Source organism: Peromyscus maniculatus, chromosome 1 (genome assembly GCF_049852395.1).
Source record: "Peromyscus maniculatus bairdii isolate BWxNUB_F1_BW_parent chromosome 1, HU_Pman_BW_mat_3.1, whole genome shotgun sequence".
Taxonomy (NCBI): Eukaryota; Metazoa; Chordata; class Mammalia; order Rodentia; family Cricetidae; genus Peromyscus; species Peromyscus maniculatus.
The window spans coordinates 174,927,900-174,948,202 of NC_134852.1; the positions used below are offsets into that span (position 1 = coordinate 174,927,900).

The 20,303-nt window shown below is 42.1% G+C and overlaps 1 protein-coding gene and 1 long non-coding RNA gene across 24 annotated transcripts in view; one reads left to right on the forward strand and one right to left on the reverse strand.

Moving 5' to 3' along the window:
- Trpm3 (transient receptor potential cation channel subfamily M member 3) overlaps positions 1-13,595 on the forward strand; it is an 848,188-nt gene extending 834,593 nt beyond the window's left edge. For 17 of the 19 annotated variants that reach the window (XM_006985391.3, XM_006985386.3, XM_006985390.3 and 14 more), the window contains 2 exons: positions 3,259-3,391; positions 7,663-13,595. In XM_006985391.3, the coding sequence (XP_006985453.1) occupies positions 3,259-3,391; positions 7,663-9,115 (1,586 nt within the window). In that variant the 3' untranslated portion in view covers positions 9,116-13,595. The remainder of the gene's footprint in view (positions 1-3,258; positions 3,392-7,662) is intronic. The other 2 variants (XM_042261850.2, XM_006985401.4) reach the window with 2 other exon arrangements.
- Positions 1-20,303, reverse strand: part of LOC102914763 (uncharacterized) — a 119,935-nt gene that overhangs the window by 43,025 nt on the left and 56,607 nt on the right. For 3 of the 5 annotated variants that reach the window (XR_013047862.1, XR_013047857.1, XR_013047860.1), the window contains 4 exons: positions 19,880-20,003; positions 16,848-16,907; positions 11,205-11,305; positions 3,968-4,086 (listed from right to left, as the gene is read on the reverse strand). This is a non-coding gene — a long non-coding RNA (uncharacterized LOC102914763). The remainder of the gene's footprint in view (positions 1-3,967; positions 4,087-11,204; positions 11,306-16,847; positions 16,908-19,879; positions 20,004-20,303) is intronic. The other 2 variants (XR_013047858.1, XR_013047859.1) reach the window with 2 other exon arrangements.

Sequence of the window (20,303 nt, forward strand, 5' to 3'; positions counted from 1 at the left end):
GTTTCTGAAGGGAAGTTTGGATAGCATTGGGCTGGAAGAGTTCCTCACTGTGTAAGAATGTGTGACACATGGCAGGAGACTTAATGTATCCATCTCTGCACATTAAGTACCAGTGGCTCCTGTAGGCTCCTAAATGCCCCTGGGCACCAGCTCTCAGGAGCCACTGAAATGCAATGACTTAAAGACAATCTACTGTGCTTTTTCCAAATGTGTCAAGTCTACATCTACATTAAATCCACAAGCAAGAGTCTCTGGGTTGATAGGGGTCTGTCTCCATCCATGGGATAACAATACACCCATGGTTTTAAAACCAGAGCCCCTTAGTCAACTGATTCTCTAAGCCTAAAGCTCTTAGTGATCTCCCTAACAAAGCAATGCCCAGGTTCTTTCTAGATATTCAAGTCAGACAGTTGGAAAGACCTGGCAATTCCATTACCATTCCCCTCCAAAATATAAGTTTAGGCCAACAGTAAGCTAGGGTGCCTGATATTTTGTACTCAATCATGCCAGCATGGTCAAATCCTAGGCAAGGCATGCTGTAAGAATATTGCACTGAGGGATGGGAATGGGAGGGAAGAAGGGAGGGGAAACTCCAGTCAGAATGTACAATTAATTAATTAATAATAAAGAAGATTACACTGGGGGTCAACTCAGGGTTCCAAGCCAGTTTCCACAAAGCACGAGCATCTGTAGTAGAAACCTTTGCTTAGCTAGAGAGCACAAGATGGCTGGAAATACAGTACATGACGGGGCCTGTGTGAGTTATTTTTATCGTCATTGTGACCAAATGCCTAAGAATAGAAACTTAAAGGAGAGCTACTTTTCATATTCCATAGTTTGGAGAGACCTGGTGTATTATGGGAAGGAAGGTCTGGCAATGATGGGTATAGAGGCAGGAGTATGAGGGATACGCAGCTCCTCATGCCTTTGGGAGATGAGAGAGCAGGAGAAACTCAATAGAAACTCTGGCCAGGCTGTGATCCTTAAAGACACATCCACAACAACTGAGAAAGACCTCACAGACCCTGGAACATAACCATCCTCTCAGGACCAGCTATTCAAACACATGAGCCTGAGTGGGATATTTCTTGTTCAGACTCAGGTGTGGCAGTCCAGAGACCTATTTCCTCTTCAGAGCCCAGTTCATAGGTCCAAGGACACTGAGAAGCCCCCACCAAACTCTAGAACATATGTGATTTGTTTTTGTGTTTTGTTTGTGAGACATGGTCTCACTACATAGCCCTGGCTGCCATGCATCTCACTATATAAATCAGGCTGGCACCACACTTATAGCAATTCACTGTATCTTCCCAAGTTCTGAGATTAAAGGCAGGTACCATCCATCTACATGGTTTTCTCATTTTCAGCCAGAGTAGCATTGGATGTATCACCCGGTCTCTGGACAGGTAGCAGGAAGGAGCAGGTGACAGACTTCTCAGAGCACTCCTTCCCAGAAGGAAGATCTTGAAAACGTGACAGGGTAAGAGGAGTGAAGAGCAGAGAGGCAGGCCCTGCATGTGTCTACCCTTCAGGGAAGAATGAAGTTCTCCCCCATCAGTCTATAGCTGTCATTAAAAGATCCCAGAGCACTGCCAAGTTCTTGCAGAGACTCGGAAAGAGTAAACTTAAGAGTTAGATGGTGAAATCTGACATGGTAATAGGCTTTTTAAAAGAATACTTTATATTTTTAAAAAAGAGTAGCATAGGGCTTGGGGTTTGGCTCCGTCAGTAAAGTGCTTTTTATACAAGCATGAGACCCTGAATCTGGAGCTAGAGCATGCACATAAATGCCAGGCACAAAGCAAGCAGTAGTGTCTGTAAGAGAGAGAGAGAGAGAGAGAGAGAGAGAGAGATCAAATAAGGCACTTGAAAGGTACCAAGTAAGTACTGGGTCTACTCCTTTGGATCTTAGAAACATCCCTAGCAGAGGGTAGCATGGGTCTTTGACATTGGAGTCTAGACATGGCCTCTCTCCTTCTTGACCCTAATGTTCATGACTCTGTGTGGTTTCATGACCACATCTCAGGTGTCCCGACCTGGCATAGCTGTCCCACACCTTAAGAACCTGCCATTTTTGACAAGTACAGCCTGACTTCTTGTATTTTCTACAGTCCTGGCAGCTTTTCCAGCCATGTTTTACAACCCTGGAAAGTTCTAACTGATGTTTCTAGGCAAGTAAGAAGGATGTAGGGCAACAAGGGTCCACCAAGCTGATATTCAGCCCCCATCTCTGCAGCATCTCAAGGGCCCAGGATGAGAAAGACTTCCTGATTTGAGAAAGGACCAGAGCCCTAACCCTGTTCCAAAAACCATGCAATGGTTCACAGTCCCACCAGACTTCTTGTGTTGCGGTGGCATTGATGGCGACATTTGCCTTCTGTTAGAAAACCAGAGTAACAACAGCACAAATAATGAAGGCTTCTTTTTCTTACGTAACAGAGAATAAGGAAAGGATCCAAAACTCAGCCACGGCTCACTGAGGACAAAGACCCCAAAAGACCCAAACTCCTAGTTTTCGGCTCAGCTTTCCTTTTGTGTGATTTTGTTTTCAAGGTCACAGAATAGTTGCTGAGCCTCAGTCATCAAATGTTTCTGTTGAAGTTAAGGAAAAGAAAGGAAGTATAAAAAGAGCAACCATGTCTGGTTTGGGTTTTGGTTTTGTTGGTTGGTTTGGTTTTGGTTTTGGTTTTGGTTTTAATTAAGGAGCAAAATCTCTTCCCAACATACCCTCCCTCCCTGCAGTAGACTTCTTTTGTTTCTTGGTCAAAAACTGAGTCTTGCTAATAATTTCAAGGGTGACTAGACACATGTGTATTTGGCTTTCTTGCCTCTGTAGTAGAAAAAAAAATAGGAGAGAGAGAATGGGGTCGCAAAAGGTTACTAATCAGTAATGTTGGTATGTCACACTACTCAGCCCAGGAAATTTGGAGCCTTCAAGAAGCATCCATGTTCCCAACTGCTTTCTTTCCCTTGTTTTCCTTATGTTCTCCAACCCGTTGCTTCCTTAATTAAGCCCAGCTCCTGTGGTACCCAGGTATACCCAGGTGGCTTCCAGAGACCACAGCAACTCTGCGGCTCAGGAAGGAGCCTGTGTTTCAAGTGGCCTAATTAGATTTGGGTTCTGTCTGGAACTCACAATAGAATCTGGTAGACTTTCCCCAGCCTGCATTTCTTTAAAATCGTCATTAGGCCACAGACCAGATGTCGCTGTGGTCCCTGCTCTGTCTCACGGCTCTTTTCTCTCCCCCGCCCCCCCAGAACTCTTCATAACTGATGATGAGCTCAAGAAAGTACACGATTTTGAAGAGCAGTGCATAGAGGAATATTTCAGAGAGAAGGATGATCGCTTCAACTCATCCAATGACGAGAGGATACGGGTGACATCAGAAAGGTGTGTCCCTGGCCCTGCCTCATATAGATGCTTCCTACCACTGTCCATGTTACCAGATGAATTTGTTCACACATCTCCAAAACACAGACCTCTTCTACTTACCTTTACTGCCCAAGAAAACATGGACCTTCTGAAGGAGCAGTTTGTTGCCTGATCAGTCTATAGATCCAAGTCACAGACTTAAAGATCCTGGGCTTTTCCAGGAGACAGTGAAAGCTTCCACCTGGACAGGGGGCATTGGTGAGTCTAGGATAGATCTGTCTTGGACCAGAAACTGAAAAGTTCTCTCCCAGACATAAAGCAAGGAAGACCCAGCTCCAACTGAGGCTCTTCAATATGTTCATGTTTTGTACCATGGACTATTGAGTACACTTATCCAGAAGAGAATATCCCCATGTTTGCCTATGTGGGTGTTCCATGCCTTCTAGATAAGCAAGAGCAAGGGTTCTGTCAATCAACAGGAATAATGATTGGTATTTTTCCAAGAATTGTTTTTGTTGTTTTCTTTTTATAGAACAAGATTAAAAACAAAGAAGTAAACACAAAATTTTGTATCCAGATTCATTTGTCACTTACCAGATGGCTTTGAGAGCCAAGGGATCTATATGAAAATCTCCTGAACAAACATCCTGGGCTCAGGTGGCAGCACCCACATCACAAAGCAGGCATGGCCCATGCACACAGTAACCATGGTGCTGTCAGGGGTAGAGACAGTAGGATCACTATGGCTTGCTTAACTTAAAAAAAAAAAAAAAAAAAAAAAAAAAAAAAAAAAAAAACGCAAGCTCCAGGTTCACAGAGAGACTCTGCCCCAATAAGGTACAACACACACACACACACACACACACACACACACACACACACACACACGACAGAATTTTTGATATCTAACAGTTCTAGATCTAGGCAAATACTCTTGTTTTGTGTCTCTTATGTTACTATAGACTAATGAAACCACCATTCCAAGCTGGTATGTTCATAACCCAGCATTTGGGACTAGCTTCCAAAAGAACACTCAGAGAGTGTCACAAAGAACTGGTGTGACCACACTTTAACTGTTTATACTCTAAAGACAGAGAAAGCACATGGTAAATAGTGTAGAAGACATAATAGATTGGTAACTGCAGTCAGTGTGAATGGGACTTCAAAGATTTAAAAGACACATTTCTAATTTTCATGAAATGCCACTTTGTGTACCCACATCAAAGATTCTTTATTAACTATGTAGAAATCACATAAATTGCAAATTTTTTGTCCCTTGCTCTTTCTTTAAAGAATGCAGACTACATGCATAGGTATAATCACATATGCCAATGAGCGGTTGTATCCACAGGTACCAAGCCAATATTAATAAGATTTAAAGCTGTGCACAGATTTTACACACATCTGCCACTACAAAATAGAGAGATTTATGATATGCTGTAAAGTAATTCTCTGGCAAACAGAGGAAGGAGCTGAAATTCCTAAATTCTCTCTCATTCTGAGGCCTTGGAAAGCTGTTTATGAATGGACATACAGCCGTGTGCTTCCAGAAAATTGTGCCATGTGGGAATATTACCATAGATGAGACACATTTCCTTAGCATATGTCTTTGGGCCTTTGAAATGCTTTTTGAATTCAGAAAAACCATAGGCCTAGGAGGCAAGAAAGGCAGGAAGGGAAAGGCATATTAAGATGCCAGGAAGGTTTTGCCTCTCTGAGGAACCAGGATGAAGAGGGCCAGATGCCAGCACACATGCAGATACTGTGACCATGTCAACAACTCCTTCTGGAAAGGAACCAGACTCTCTCACTCCATGTCAGCAAACCCTGAAGGACTACTCCATTCCCTGACCTGCCAGGGTGGCTTCTCAGGGTGTGAGGGAGGGAGCAGGTACCAGGAATGCAGAAGCCTGCCATCCTGGTTCAGGGGTGATAGGAAGACCAGGCCTTAAGAACCAGCATGGACTCCTGAGCAAGCCCAGGACAACAAGCCCAGTCCTTATTCTGCTTCTGTTTGGGAGTTTTACTGTGGTTATCATTGGGTTTTTGGCATTACTAAGAAAATCAAAAACTAGTCTCTTCCAACAATGGAATGGTTTGTAAGCACAACAGAAATGCCTCGCAGTGCATTGGGGACCCACCAAGAGACCAGGTCATCCGTATTGGCTGCCTCAGTACCCTCCAGGATATGTCCATTCTGAGTGGAGTCGCAGATCATTTCACCTGCCTTATCCACAGCCTCTTAACAGAGGCAGAGAAAGCTGGGAAGAAAGGTCTGCACACGTGTGTCTGTGCATAGACTCATCAGTAGAGCTGCTTTGTGTTGCATTTCACGACTGACTGTACACAGTCCATATAGCAGAGAGAACATGTAACTGCACTTTTGTGTTATACAACCTGGGTGCAGGGGTTTGAAATCAGAAGGACTAAGAGCTTATTCCCTTGTTGTGGGCATGTGCCACCTCTCCTCTTCCCTGTACCCTGTTGTCATCATCTTCTGAGTTAATCTGAAATGAACCGCTCTCCATCTGGAGATGTGAGGAATGGAAAGCTAAAGACACGTTTCTTTCCATATAACATCATGATTTTCACAATGACCTTCTTTCTTTAACTTAGTCGCTGTATGTGTCTATCTCCTTGGGGATTTCTATTGATGCATAAATTCTTATCACCTGTGTCTGCATTCTGTTGCTTAAGCTATCCGACCATCATCAGCGCTGAGTGGCTGCAATCATGACTGAAAACTCTTGGTGGGCTCTTTGTGTGCATGTGTATGTGGAGATCAAAGGACAACTTGCAGGAGTGGGTTCTCTCTTCTACCATGTACTTCTAGGGACAAAACACAGATCAGCAGACTTGGTGGCAAGTGCCTTTATTTGCTGATTGGTCCCAAACTTCTCAAGAAAAAAAAGAGTAAATTTAAAGGAAGCTGTCTAGTTATAGACCAAACAGTAAATTTGACTCAAGGTCCTTTTTAGATTTTAAGCTCCTTGCAGTTAGGTCCATGTCCTCATCATTAGGCTATTGGGTGGTTAGATGGTTAATCACACCCAGAATAATGAGTGAAAATGGATTAACACTGGCCCTTCCTGTTTTCTACAAGATTTAACATACCAGCAACATAGGCGTGCAGAGAAGTGGTAAGAATTGGTTAAAAATAGCTCTTGAGCTGGGTAAGGTGTGACATGCCTTTAATCCCAGCACTCAGGAGGCAGAAGCAAGCAGACATTTGTGAGTTCAAGGTCAGCCTGATCTACATAGCAAGTTCCAAGACAGCCAGGGCTACTGAGAGAGACCCTATATGTATGTATGTATGTATGTATGTATGTATGTATGTATGTATGTATATATGTATGTATATGAGACCCTGAATGTGTGTGTGTGTGTGTGTGTGTATGCATATTTTTTTCAGTCCCTTTGTAGCTGGCTTCCAGCTCTAGCTCTATTTTTAGTCTGTGATGCTCTGCTTTTAGGAGTTCCATCAGAACTTTCCTAGTGTACCTAAAGAGCCTCTTCTCCTAGACCCCAGCATCTTTTCACTCTCTCTGGATTCCCGGTCCTTCTGACTCTCACTTGCTCCTTTTCTCTGTGGTGTAGGACTCTAAGCCTGAAGGGCAGTAGACAAAGTAGACAAAGTAGACAAAGTAGACAAAGAGGCCCCACCATTCAGATTATGGCACACGGGCGTTTCTCAGCTCTTAGACCAGTGATCACATACAGTCATGACAAACAGCATCATTAGTCCCTTCAGATATCAACCCTCTATACACTGGGCTCCACAAAGAACAGCATGGGAATAACTATTCTGCTCTTTATTACTCTTCAAGCACTAAAATACTACTAGGAAGCAGCACCTAGGGCATGCCAAACTGAAAACTAAAACCCTCTGAATTATAACAGGTGTGGTGGAGCTTGTCTGCCATCCCAGCTGTTCAGGAGGCTGAGGTAGGAGCATCACAGGGCATAAGTCCAGTCTGTGCAACACAGAGAGGCTCCTTTTAAAAAATACTACTAAAACTAAAGAAAACCACTGGATTAGATCATTTCCAAAATGTCTTCCAGCACAAAAGTAGTCAGATCCTGTGATTCTCTCTCCCCTTCAGCCCCTCCCTTTACCCATAACCCCTCCACTGTCTCCACTTCAGCCCCTCCCTTTACCTGTAACCCCCCCCACACTGATTTACTCTTGGAGAAGAGTACAGCTTTGCTGTCTTCTAGCCTTATCCTCTAACTCCCCCCAGCAGAGGACACTGACCTAAGTGACTCTTATTCTCTCCTTCTCCATACAGGGTAGAGAACATGTCCATGAGGCTAGAGGAAGTTAATGAGAGAGAACACTCCATGAAGGCTTCACTCCAGACTGTGGACATCCGGCTGGCACAGCTGGAAGACCTCATCGGGCGCATGGCCACAGCCCTGGAGCGCCTGACAGGTCTGGAGCGGGCAGAGTCCAACAAGATCCGCTCAAGGACCTCCTCAGACTGCACAGATGCAGCCTACATCGTCCGCCAGAGCAGCTTCAACAGCCAGGAAGGGAACACCTTCAAACTTCAAGAGAGTATAGACCCTGCAGGTGAGGAGACCATGTCCCCAACTTCTCCAACCTTAATGCCCCGTATGCGAAGCCATTCTTTCTATTCAGTCAATGTGAAAGACAAAGGTGGTATAGAAAAGTTGGAAAGCATTTTCAAAGAAAGGTCCCTGAGCTTACACCGAGCTACTAGCTCCCACTCAGTAGCAAAAGAACCCAAAGCTCCTGCAGCCCCTGCAAACACCTTGACCATTGTTCCTGACTCCAGAAGACCATCGTCGTGCATAGACATCTATGTCTCTGCCATGGATGAGCTCCACTGTGATATAGACCCTCTGGATAATTCCATGAACATCCTTGGGCTGGGTGAGCCAAGCTTTTCAGCTCTAGCACCTTCCACGGCCCCTTCAAGTAGTGCCTATGCAACCCTTGCACCTACAGACCGACCTCCAAGCAGGAGCATTGATTTTGAAGACCTCACCTCTATGGACACTAGATCTTTTTCTTCAGACTATACCCACCTCCCAGAATGCCAAAACCCCTGGGACACAGACCCTCCGATGTACCACACCATCGAGCGGTCCAAGAGTAGCCGCTACCTAGCAGCCACACCCTTTCTTCTGGAAGAGGCCCCCATTGTAAAATCCCATAGCTTTATGTTTTCTCCTTCAAGGAGTTACTATGCCAACTTTGGGGTGCCCGTGAAAACAGCAGAATACACAAGTATTACGGACTGTATCGACACAAGATGTGTCAATGCCCCTCAAGCAATTGCCGACAGAGCCACCTTCCCTGGAGGTCTCGGAGACAAAGTAGAGGACTTATCTTGTTGCCACCCTGAGCGAGAAGCAGAGCTGAGCCATCCCAGCTCTGACAGTGAGGAGAATGAGGCCAGAGGCCGGAGAGCTGCCAATCCGATCTCCTCTCAGGAGGCTGAAAATGCAGACAGAGTCCTATCCAACAACATCACAGTTCCCAAGATAGAGCGCGCCAACAGCTACTCGGCGGAGGAGCCAAGTGTGCCATATGCACAGACCAAGAAGAGCTTCTCCATCAGTGACAAGCTTGATAGACAGAGGAACACCTCAAGCTTACGAAATCCCTTCCAGAGAAGTAAGTCCTCCAAGCCAGAGGGCCGAGGGGATAGCCTATCCATGAGGAGACTGTCTAGAACGTCAGCTTTTCACAGCTTTGAAAGCAAGCACAACTAAACCTTCTAACCATGTGTTGCAGGAGGCTCGAGAATCCAGCACTAAAACTCTCCCCATGCCCACCTTGTTCCCCCTTCCTTGAATTATATCCGCTTCACTCTTAGCTGAGCAAAACAATGCCTGGGGAGATGTTAACTCGAAGGTAAACCTCTGGGCCACAGGTCACGCAAGCATTCCATCTGGCCCAGGGCCAAACATGGGGTGTTAAGGCATGTTCACACTTGTTGGGAAGGGAGGGGGGAAGAGAACAGCAAGGGCTTAGAGATGAATGCGTGTAACCAGGCACCACAGAAAGCCATGAGCTCTGATGGGCTCAAGCGTACTCCATGCCAGCAGGCATCATGGGACTTCTGCCCTGTTATCGAGAGTTGAGGCGACGGGGCTAAATTGCAAAATGAGATAAAAGAGCCAGCATACAAGATGAGATATTCTAAACTTCAATTCTGTTTTCTTTTCACATTGGTTCCATCACTGGTGACTGATGAAGAACATCCTTTTTATTCAGTATAAGCCGGCAGCAAGCAGTTCTACCTAACGTCCCACATCCTTCTCATGCCAACACTTCTGTAATTGGTCATTATAAAGAAAAACAAGGTAACAGTCATATATACAGTTCACCTGTCTCTTATATATTCACTTCTGGTGCCACAGCTGTTTATCTCTTTAGAAGAAAATAAGGGAACAGAAATGCCTTTTTTTTTTCTTTTTGTCTTGCAATCGAAATGAAAGAAGAATTGATGCTAACAGCAAAAGTCATATGATTTATAATATACCATGGCAATCAAGTATATAGTCAAGCAAGCTCAGGATGAATGTAATTAGATAATTTTATATTTTTAAGTTATTTTGTATCTCACCTGTCATCAGTGAATTCACTCATCAAATATGTAATATTGAACTTTAAGAAAAAACAGTGGGAAGAACTAACATTAAGTTGCCACGTGGGATATTGTTATAGTCTCACCATTCATAGTGTGTGATGCTGCTGTGTGACCTTCATCATTTGCATGTTTCCACTATGTCCTCCGAACACCTCCAAGATACAACTGCCAAACTTCCACACCACTCATCATGTGACCGTTTTGTATTTGAACACATGGTTCTATGTGGATATTTTCATACCTAGAATTTAGTCATCTAATCTGGGCTCAGCATAAATTTAATCGGATTTTTTCAAGGGCTGGTATCTTTTTTATGGAAATGTTCCAAAGTACTTTGTTTTGCTTTGTTTTTGAGACAGGGTTTCTCTGTATAACAGCTCAATTTGTAGACCAGGCTGGCCTTGAACTCACAGAGATCTGCCTGCCTCTGCCTCCCTAGTGCTGGGATTAAAGGCTTGTGCCACCACCACCCAGCTCCAAAGTACTTTTTAAGGAAGTTTAAAAACCATAAATAACCTTGGACTTGACTAGGAGCTTGACATCAACCCAAAGCCATCAGTTGCAGGCAGACCATGAATATGTTTCTATAAAAAAGATACAGTAGGCCAAAATAGAAAGCAAACATACCATATACAGAGTTCTATAGTTTATGCTGCTCATGTATACATCCATTTACGCAGACACATGCTTATATGCAGTAATAAACAGACACAGAGAGATTTCTTAAGAGGCTTTGACTTCCTGTCACCTGAAGATATAACCAAGATTATTTTTTAATATCCAAGAAGTTTCACTGGGAAAAGCTCATTGTGCTATTGGACCTACTGTTAAATTATAATTTTCAGAAACTCTCTGTCATTTTACTCTTTCCTTACATTGAACAAGAACTGTCGAAATGGCTCACCCCTGCCCTCTGCCACCTCCTGTTTGAAGCACCCACTGTTGTGACATCTTTCACTCTGGTTTCTCTGACATGAAGCTATTGCCACCAAATACAATCTGAATAGATGTGTGATTCCAAGCCAGTTTGTATTACACAGTCTAGAATTTTCTAGAATCTAAATTTCTAAATTAGAATCTGGATTGAAAGTGGGGTAAAGAAATCTTGACCACAAACATTTGGGTTCCTATTTGGATCATTGAACATTTTAAAATAATCAAGTCTTTACAAAAAATGATTTGGAGCCAGGAGTAGTGGTGATACACACCTGTGATTCCAGCACTTGGAGAGAAGAGGCAGGAGGGTGAGGAATTCAGAGTCAGTTTCTGCTACATATCAAGTTCAAGGCCAATCTGGACTACATGAGACCTGTCACAAAAAAAAAAAAGAAAGAAAGAAAGAAAGAAAGGAAGGAAGGAAGGAAGGAAGGAAGGAAAGAAAGAAAGAAAGAAAGAAAGAAAGAAAGAAAGAAAGAAAGAAAGAAAGAAAGAAAGAAAGAAAGAAAGAAAGAAAGAAAGAAAGAAAGAAAGAAAGAACAGATTGTAAAAAGAAATTTTCTTTGAGCTAGGGATGGGGCTCAGTGGCACAGCACTTGCTTAGCATACTCATGGCCCTGTGTTCCATCCCCAGTGGTGAGGGGGAAAAGAGGAGGAGGAGGAGGAGGACGGGAAGTAGAGAGAGAGAAAACAGAAACATGATTTCATGTCCCTGGCCCCAGACACTCCCTGGTTCTTTTAACTGTAGCTCTATCTCATTTGGTGGAATCAAGTCAATCCCTCACAAAACCTCTAGCCTTTAAATATTTTTTTTTAAGGAAACAAGCTTTTCAGCTGAAAACAGTAGCAAGCTACCATACATGAAGAATCGGTTTTCATCCTGGGTATTTAGGTAACACCCAACCTCTTCATCGAACACCCAAACTCTTCACTGATAACTGGGCTAGAGACCCGTCCTCATTGATCTCCCTCCCAGCATACATGTGTTGAACCTGGGAGTAAATCATTGAACTCTGAGCTTCCTCAAACCATGAACCCCTGTGAGAACCTCACGGAAACCCCAAGCCCTCCTACCCCCCAACTTCACATCCATGTGAAGCTACAGTGTAACTTTAAGGGGTTCACAAATCCCCTGGTTCCAGTGACTGATGAGGACAGAGACCATGTTTATCATCAGTCAAATGGGAACAGGCACGATACACTTGTAGACCACTTCCCTGTGAATCTCTGGAAGGCCAAGTCTCAGCATTTCTGTTCCTTAGATTAGATACGGTTGGTTAGCTGGATGGTGTTGTGCCCTAACATTTTCATGACTTTGAGTAGCAAGCATTCTCAAAGGCAAAGACTCTGAGGGAATCCACAGGGGAATCCAAGGAAATGAAATCATCATCTTTGACCATAGAGCAGGGTACCAAGCACTGTGGGGCCTGGCTTGGGACCTCATTGGAAGCAAGAGAGAGAAAGGACAAGTCTGAGTGTTTGTTTGTTGTGATCACCTGAGAGAAAGACAGTGACCTGGGAAAGGAAACACTTAACAGTCCTGAGCTTTTGTTCTGCATGAAAATTAAGTGCTAACATCCTTGGTGAAGTGTGTGAAATCTCTAAGCCAAATGTAAACAACTTAAGACACAAACTGTGTAGATCTCATAAGCCATCTCCTTCCTGTGCACATGCGTGTATGTTATTTCCAGTCCCATCTCCTACCATTTCTGGGCTCTCTGCACACCAATGTGGCATTGATTCTGTGGCCTTGTACGGACAGCTTGTGTTCAGCTCATTTGTCCCACCATGTTCCTGACTGAAGGGACCTGAATGACCTGCCTTGTGAATTAAGCAGCTCATGAGCAGCCAGTCACTGAAGACCATACATAAATAAAGTCATAGAGGGTTCAAGAAAGAGATAGCTTATTCAATCATCTGCTTCATAGGTGCCAATTTTTATATACTGTGATCTGTAATGATTTGTTCTAAATTGCTTGCTTGTTCCTTTTGGGAAAGGAGTTAAGGATGTTTTATAAAAATGGCCATATTTTATATTTACAGTTAGAAACTGATAGATTTGAATGGAGTGCTAGAAAGTAAGAAAATAATTGTCATGGCCGGTTTGTGTTTCTGAAAGCCAAAAGGAGGGCAGTCAGAGTGTGGCACTTTATAGAACTGGGCGTTTCTTTAAATTGAAGCTTCCAGGGCCAGATATTATTTAGCACTTTGAAAGTTCCCCCTTTAAAAAAAAAATATATATATATATACCTATACCAGAATAATGAAATGGGGGGATTGTACTTGTGAAAACACAAAATGTGTTTCTTCTGAATGTTACAAATGTATTTTAAAAATCTGGTTTCTATAGATAACATTATGGTAGATCACTGGATAGTACGTTTCTTTTTTCTGCAGCTGTACAGTCTAATCTTCCTGGATGTTTGGGCTGTTTGATTTCTTTAAAGATAATATTATCCAGTTATCCATCATGCTATATCTATAGGCTATGCCATGTGACATGTTGGGCAATGCTGTATCATAAAACACATGTAAACCTATCTGTAACCTGTGTTTAACCCAGCATAGTTGTAGCATGTGGTTGTATTAATGAACGTTACAGGACAGCTTTATATTCATTTATAAATCTGTAACATTCAATAAAGAAGCACATGTGGTAAGGATTGAGTATGTTCCCATTTCCATGTTATTTAGCAGCCTCCGATAACGGGAATTTTTGTTCCTGGTCTTCATTATGTTGTGCACACTCCTCAGACCACTGTAAAATATTTGTATAAGATGATGTGCATCCTCTACCAGGTCCCGCTAGCTGTGAGAGGCACGGTATGGTTCTGACAAGCTGGCATGTTATGCAAAATACTATATAGCAAATGAACTTAAATATTTTAAACTACAGTTGAATTAGCTGTTTGTTTACGTCTGCTGACCCCACGTGGAAGCAGTGTACAGTATTTTATAAATACATTCATTCCGTAGCACAGTCTGTTCTAGAAAAAGTGATGCTAATGTTTAATGTTTAGGTGGCTGTATACTTGGCCTAGATATTGCATTCAACTCACTAATCTTTACAATAACAATTTGACTTGACTGAAGTAATCCCTCTCCAAACCCTGTCTTAATTTTGTGTCAGCACAATGCATGCTGTGCTTTATGCATTTCTTTTGACTTTTTTTTTTTTTTTTTTTTTTTTTTTTTTTAGTGCACTTAACATTTTACTCTTGTCTGTTGCAATGCTTAAGCCAGTTAGGGACCCGCTCAAATTGTTGGGCTTCTTAAAATGGGACTATGTTCAGGTTTCAAAAATTAAAACTAAGTAGTCAAGGGGTTTTTCTTTCAAGCTGGTGAAGCTCTGAACGAATACTATGAAATAAGGTATCAACTGCAAGTTGTAATTGCTAGGGGACCCAGAGACGACAAGCCAGCCCCACTCTGGAGTCCCGAGGTCCAGGTGTAGCAGCATCTGTGAGACGCAAAAGACACAGTCTTTAAGGCTTCCTGGGTGCAAATTGCTAAACCAGAGATGAAAGCCAAAGGTCCACAATGACAGGACAGAAAGGCACAGATCGCTATGAGTGGATGGTCCCACGGTAATGGATGAGACCTCCCTTCTTGTCCTGTGGCTTTCACACCCTGTGGGTGAGCTGGGCCCAGAGGTGGGAATGGGGTGTTTGTTTGATAAAGCACCCGGTGACTCCAAAGAGTGTCTTCTTTAAAGAAGTCGCTGTTCCATTGTTAGAAGCCATTCAACATCTGGAAAAGGATGGTTCCAACTTGCACAGTCTAAATGCTCCCCAAATGAGTAGGGAAATCTTTCCTCTCCACCAGCTTTGACCTGTGCTGTCTCTGGTGTCTACGAGTCAAGCATCTTGTCTCTCAGATTAGAGTCAATAAAAGAGGGGGTTGGTTCTGATTAAAGAAGAACACTTTTCTTTTTCAAATTAATTTCGGAGAGTGTTAGTGTGGCCTTTGCTCTCGTGACCTCCTTGCGCTGATCACCCCTAATAAAATCAAGATGTACTGATTTCTGTGTGTCATCTAAGAGGGGGTGCAGGTAACCAGATTGTCCAGATTAATCAAAAGAGGTGATTCCTTTCCTAATTTTCCTGGAATAACTGGTCACCTTCTGCAGCATGTGATCCCCACATGGGTGTTGGGGGCTGGAAAGTGAACGAATGGACATCTATGTAGATGCCCATAGATTCTGAGGGGCACTAGTGCCAGCTATGGCTCCAGGCCTTTTGGATTGCTGAAGAATGTGAGGCACAGGGTGTGATCAGCCTTGGGCCTGGGGGCACAGCTTTTTTTTTTCTTTCTTTCTTTTTCCTTAGTCTAAAGCTAGCTCCTTTTTTTTTCCGTGTGTGTGAGACCAACAGACTCATCCATTACCTCCCTATGGACCCCAAAACAGTAATCTCAAACATCAACTACATGGAAAAGCCAGATGTTCTGAATTTGACCCAGGTCTGATCTTCCAGTTGACTTCACCTCCTCCCTCCAACCAAGTTCCTAACGTGGCTGCTGTAGCACCTGTCATGTCCAATTCTGAATTGCCTGTCTGAATCCTGAAAGGCCCTCTACATCTTCACCCAGTCGCCTGCCTCTCTCTCTATGAAGGGATTACAAACTCAATGCAAGACCCAGATCTAGAATGCAAAGGAATGGGCCTAGGAAAGACAATGCAAGAGCATGCAAATATATATATATTTGTCCCACAGAAAGATTCAAATCCGGGTTTTCAACCTCTGTACTAGCCACATAGGTATGCGCCAGCAGAATTCCCAATGGCCATGTTTGGGGGCCTCTGATTTGGAGCCAAGCACGGTCTGATTCATGATTCTCACATAGAGAGCAAACACATCAAATACACTCAAGAACTCTGAGTTGGGAGAAGCAGTTCACCCTATTCGGGGTGACTCCTGGATGACTTCCATGTATGTTAATTAGCATGTTTGACTGGATCCAAACACAGGATCAGCGTGAGGGAGACTATGAGGAAGGATACTGTAGCCTGTGAAGACTTACCTGCTTCCTGTCACTGGAGCATCTGAACTGAGTTTCTATTGCTGCTACCACTGTGTAAGACAGTCCATGTAGTCAGTACACTCTACTCATAGCCATTTCGTAACATAGCATTTAGACTCTCACTTGTAAATGTTCTAACCATAGTTTATAATGGGGGAAATTATTCAGATACCATTTTTAAATGAATTCCTATAAATATGATGATTTTGAAATTGGGTTTACTAAATATATATACATCTTTTCCTTCTTTCATGTATGATAGAAAGAGGTTTGCATATCTACTGACACTATGAATATATATATATATAAATCTAGAGGCATTGTTCTTTTTTAACGGTCTGTTACTGGATTCACAATGCACTTTGAGCTTGTCTGTTTAGATATATAATTTGAAGCAGAAGTTGGCAGATTCTACAGGCAAAGAACTTTCTGGAATTTCTGTAACAAATGTTTTGCAATAAAAAAAAATACAAATAGTTTAAAACATGATTCAGACTTCCTTGTGCGTTTATGTGTCTCAGTCTGCTCTCCACCATTCTCATGCTAAAGTCCCTGGTGGTACCTAGGGAATCACTGCCCAGAGCTCCAGGAATTACCCATTTTGGAAAAATAGAAGTTACAAACTGTTAAACTATAAGGTGTGTTCACCAGCAAAGAATGGATATTATAGGCCAATGTGGTGGGTTTTTTTTTCAATTTGAAACATTTTCAAATTGACAGATATCACGTATAATTCTATATTTCTGGTACCTCCTAAGAAACATGAAAATCTGGCTATAATAGACTTACCATATCCCACACAACTGAGCCAAATGGTATACTATATCACTTCAGTGGGTGTCCAGATTCTCCAATATTCCACCAGTCTCCCACCTCTCCCTATTGTCTCTTACCTGATTTCCTTCACTTGTTAGAATTTCCTGGAAGGCCCCGTAGGCTCTGGAACTTCAGTACTAAAGGAATTAAGGAAGTAGCAGCAAGTTTAGAATATTGAAATAGAAAAGACTCGGGGTAGCAACTTGTTTGGGGGGAACAAAGAAAAGAAGAACTAGTCTTTGTGCTAAAAATGTAGAAAAATTATGACTTCCTTGTCCCATTTAAAGTATATTATGAAAATGTTTCATTAGATTGGTTTTACAGCTCTAGTTGTAGGTCCCATTAAGAAGGACCAGCAATAGCCCTTGCCTTTATAAATGCTAAATTAAATTTTAAAATCATAAGAAGAGAAATTTTAAAATATATACTCACTCATTAGACAGTGTTTGTTACACAGGCTGGCATAGAACTCCTGGACTTGAGTGATCCTCCTGCCTCGGCCTTCTAGTTAGCTAAGACTACAAGTACATACTATTGTACCTAGTTATTCCTTTTATGAAAAATAATTTGCGCCCAAAAAGATACCAAGATGAATAAAGTAAACTGAGTTTCTATTCTTGTGAGGCTTACCTAGAGCTGTCATGAGAGTCAGATCATGTCATTATCATTTAGTTGCCCAAAGAATACTTTTTGTTCATGTTACCTCACTTAATTGAAAGCCAGAAAAACTGGTCTACCATATAAGGAAGGTCTTCGATAACCACATCCTTATCACTGGAATGTTTTATTTTTTTAATCTTTCTAAATCACTGGTTATTTGACTTTTACCCATTCAGCTCATCACTATGTTATATCTCAGACCATTTCCTTAAAGCTGTGGGCTATAGAATAGTCATAATCTTTTAATATATCATTGGGCTATAGACTAGTGGTACCCAGTTAACTAAGAAATGCTGTCACTTGAAATCAGAATATTACTCTAATATTTTCTGCCTCGAATATTAAGCACTCATTTTTTTAAAGTTAGATATATTAATTTTCTAGAACTGTCTTAACAAAGGAGCATAAACTTGGAAACTTAAACAACAGAAATTCATCATCTCAAATTTTTGGAGATTTTTGAGTCCAAAGTAAAGATGTCCATAAGTTCGTACCCTTCAAAGGGCCTGAGAGAGACTCTTCCCTGTGGTCTTGCTCACTTTGGATGTTCGCTGACATTCACTGACACTCCTTGGCTGATAGAAGCATCACCCTGGGCTCTGCCTTTGTGTCACCTGTTGTTGTTCTCCCCATGTATTGTCTCCAAACTTCTCCTTTTCATAAAAGACAAATCCCATTATATTAACCCCACCACCACCACCCTGCACCTTGACTAATTCCACCCACAACAATCTTTTTTTTCCTAATAAGGTCATATCTGAAGTGCTCAGGGCTAGGACATCCACATATGGACTTGGGGGAAGAACAAAATCAGATGGCAATAGTGAGTGAATTTGTACATAGGTTTATAGAGGTCATTAATCTTTCTCATGTCTTTCAAGGTAAAGAAATCAGAATTCAAGAATCAATCTACAACAATATATGGGTTAACCAAAAGGAAAAAAAATAAATTAGTAATGCCAACCATGAAGTTATTAAAATTTTTCAAGTTTTATGTCTTCATGTGAAAATACATTGTTTTTTCATGTGAACATAAATTGTTATGTTGTCTTTTTTTTAATTTTTTTTTTTTGAGACAGGCTTTCTCTGTGTTGCTGTGGCTGTCCTGGAACTTTCTCTGTAGACCAGGCTGGCCTTGAACTCACAGAGATCCATCTTCCTCTGCCTCCCAAGTGCTGGGATTAAAGGCGTGCACCACCACCACCTGTTGTAACTTTTTCTTTTTTCTTCAGAGCTGAGGACCGAACCCAGAGCCTTGCACTTGCTAAGCAAGCACTCTACCACTGAGCTAAATCCCCAACCCCATTATGTTGTCTTTTTAAAAGCCAACACAGAGACATTGAGAGGGCTCTGTAGGCTTGCCACACTAACTTGACAACCTCAGGTCATTCCCCAGAACCACACACAGGCAGAAGGAGATAGCCAGCTCCTGAAAGTGTGCCTCCAACCTCCACACATATGCCAGGGTACATAAATACCCACATTCTCGCATATACCATACACACAAACAGTAAGAAATAAATAATTTTAAAGGAGCTAATAGTGAGTTTGAGGCCAACCTAACTGATTAAGTAAGACCCCATTTCAAAACTAAAAATGCATTCCAATATGTGTGGCTCATACTAGGAATCCCAGAACTTGGGAGGCTGAGACAGAAGGATTACCACAAATGTGAAGCCAGCTTAGATAATTGTCTTAAGAAATGATGCCAGGAATGGTGGTACATGCCTTTATCTCAGCACTCATAAGGCAGAATCAGGTGTATCTCTGTGAGTTTGAGGACAAATGGGTCTATGTAGAGTGTTTCTGGCAGCCAGAGCCATATAGTAATGCCTAATCTTAAAAAATAAATAAATAAAATAAACCACCATAGTGATGATAACAACAACAACAATAATAATAATAGGTGCTAGATATGTGGTAGAGTGATAACTCAATGGTAGAGCCCTTGACTAGTATGTACAAGGCTCTGTGTTCATTCCCAAGTTCCCCACACACAAAAATAATAATAATAAAGAGGAGAATATATGGTTTGATCCCAATTTATGTAAAATCCAAATCAGACATACAGAGGTGGATATATTTGCATATAAGTCATGAAAAGACTGGAGAGATGCCTCAAACCATAGTAAATGTTTTATAATATAGCTTTTCCTTTTGAAAATTCAAATGTGTAAGAATCAAAACTGACCTAAAGCTGGGTGTGGTGGCACACACCTTTAATTCCAGCACTCAGGAAGCAGAGGCAGGTGGGTCTCTGTGAATTTGAGGCCAGCCTGGTCTACATAGTTCCAGTAAGCCAGGGCTACACAGAGAGACTGCATACACACACACACACAGAGAGAGAGAAAGAGAGAGAGAGAGAGAGAGAGAGAGAGAGAGAGAGAGAGAGAGAGAGAGAGAAAGAGAGAGAGAGAGACCGAGACCTAAGCAAAGTTGGATGACATACCAAGAGGCATCAGCTTCAGTCAGGAGGGTTTTCTCTACTGTCTTTGTGTTAAAGTTCACTGTAGGCATCATTCAATAATCATGAGGCTTCCAACGCAAGCCATCTCCTCCAACAACTGGTATAGCTAGAAGAAAATGGGAGAAATGGTTTAACTACTAATGTCATGAAATTATAATTTAAGGCATAAATATAATCAATGCCTTTTGAGCAGTTACTTTGTTCCTGTGAAAGAACTGAAATTTTTATTAAAAAGGCAAGACAGTCATGACTAAAAAGATAATTGCATGTTTTCATTATTTAATTAGAGCTGTTGAAAAAAATGGAACAAGCAGGCTAAGTATGGCTCATCAGCATTCAAAGCGCTCAAGTAGAAGCTAATGGCCCCCGGGAAGGCAGTGCGTGGATGGTTTCCCACATTTAGGTA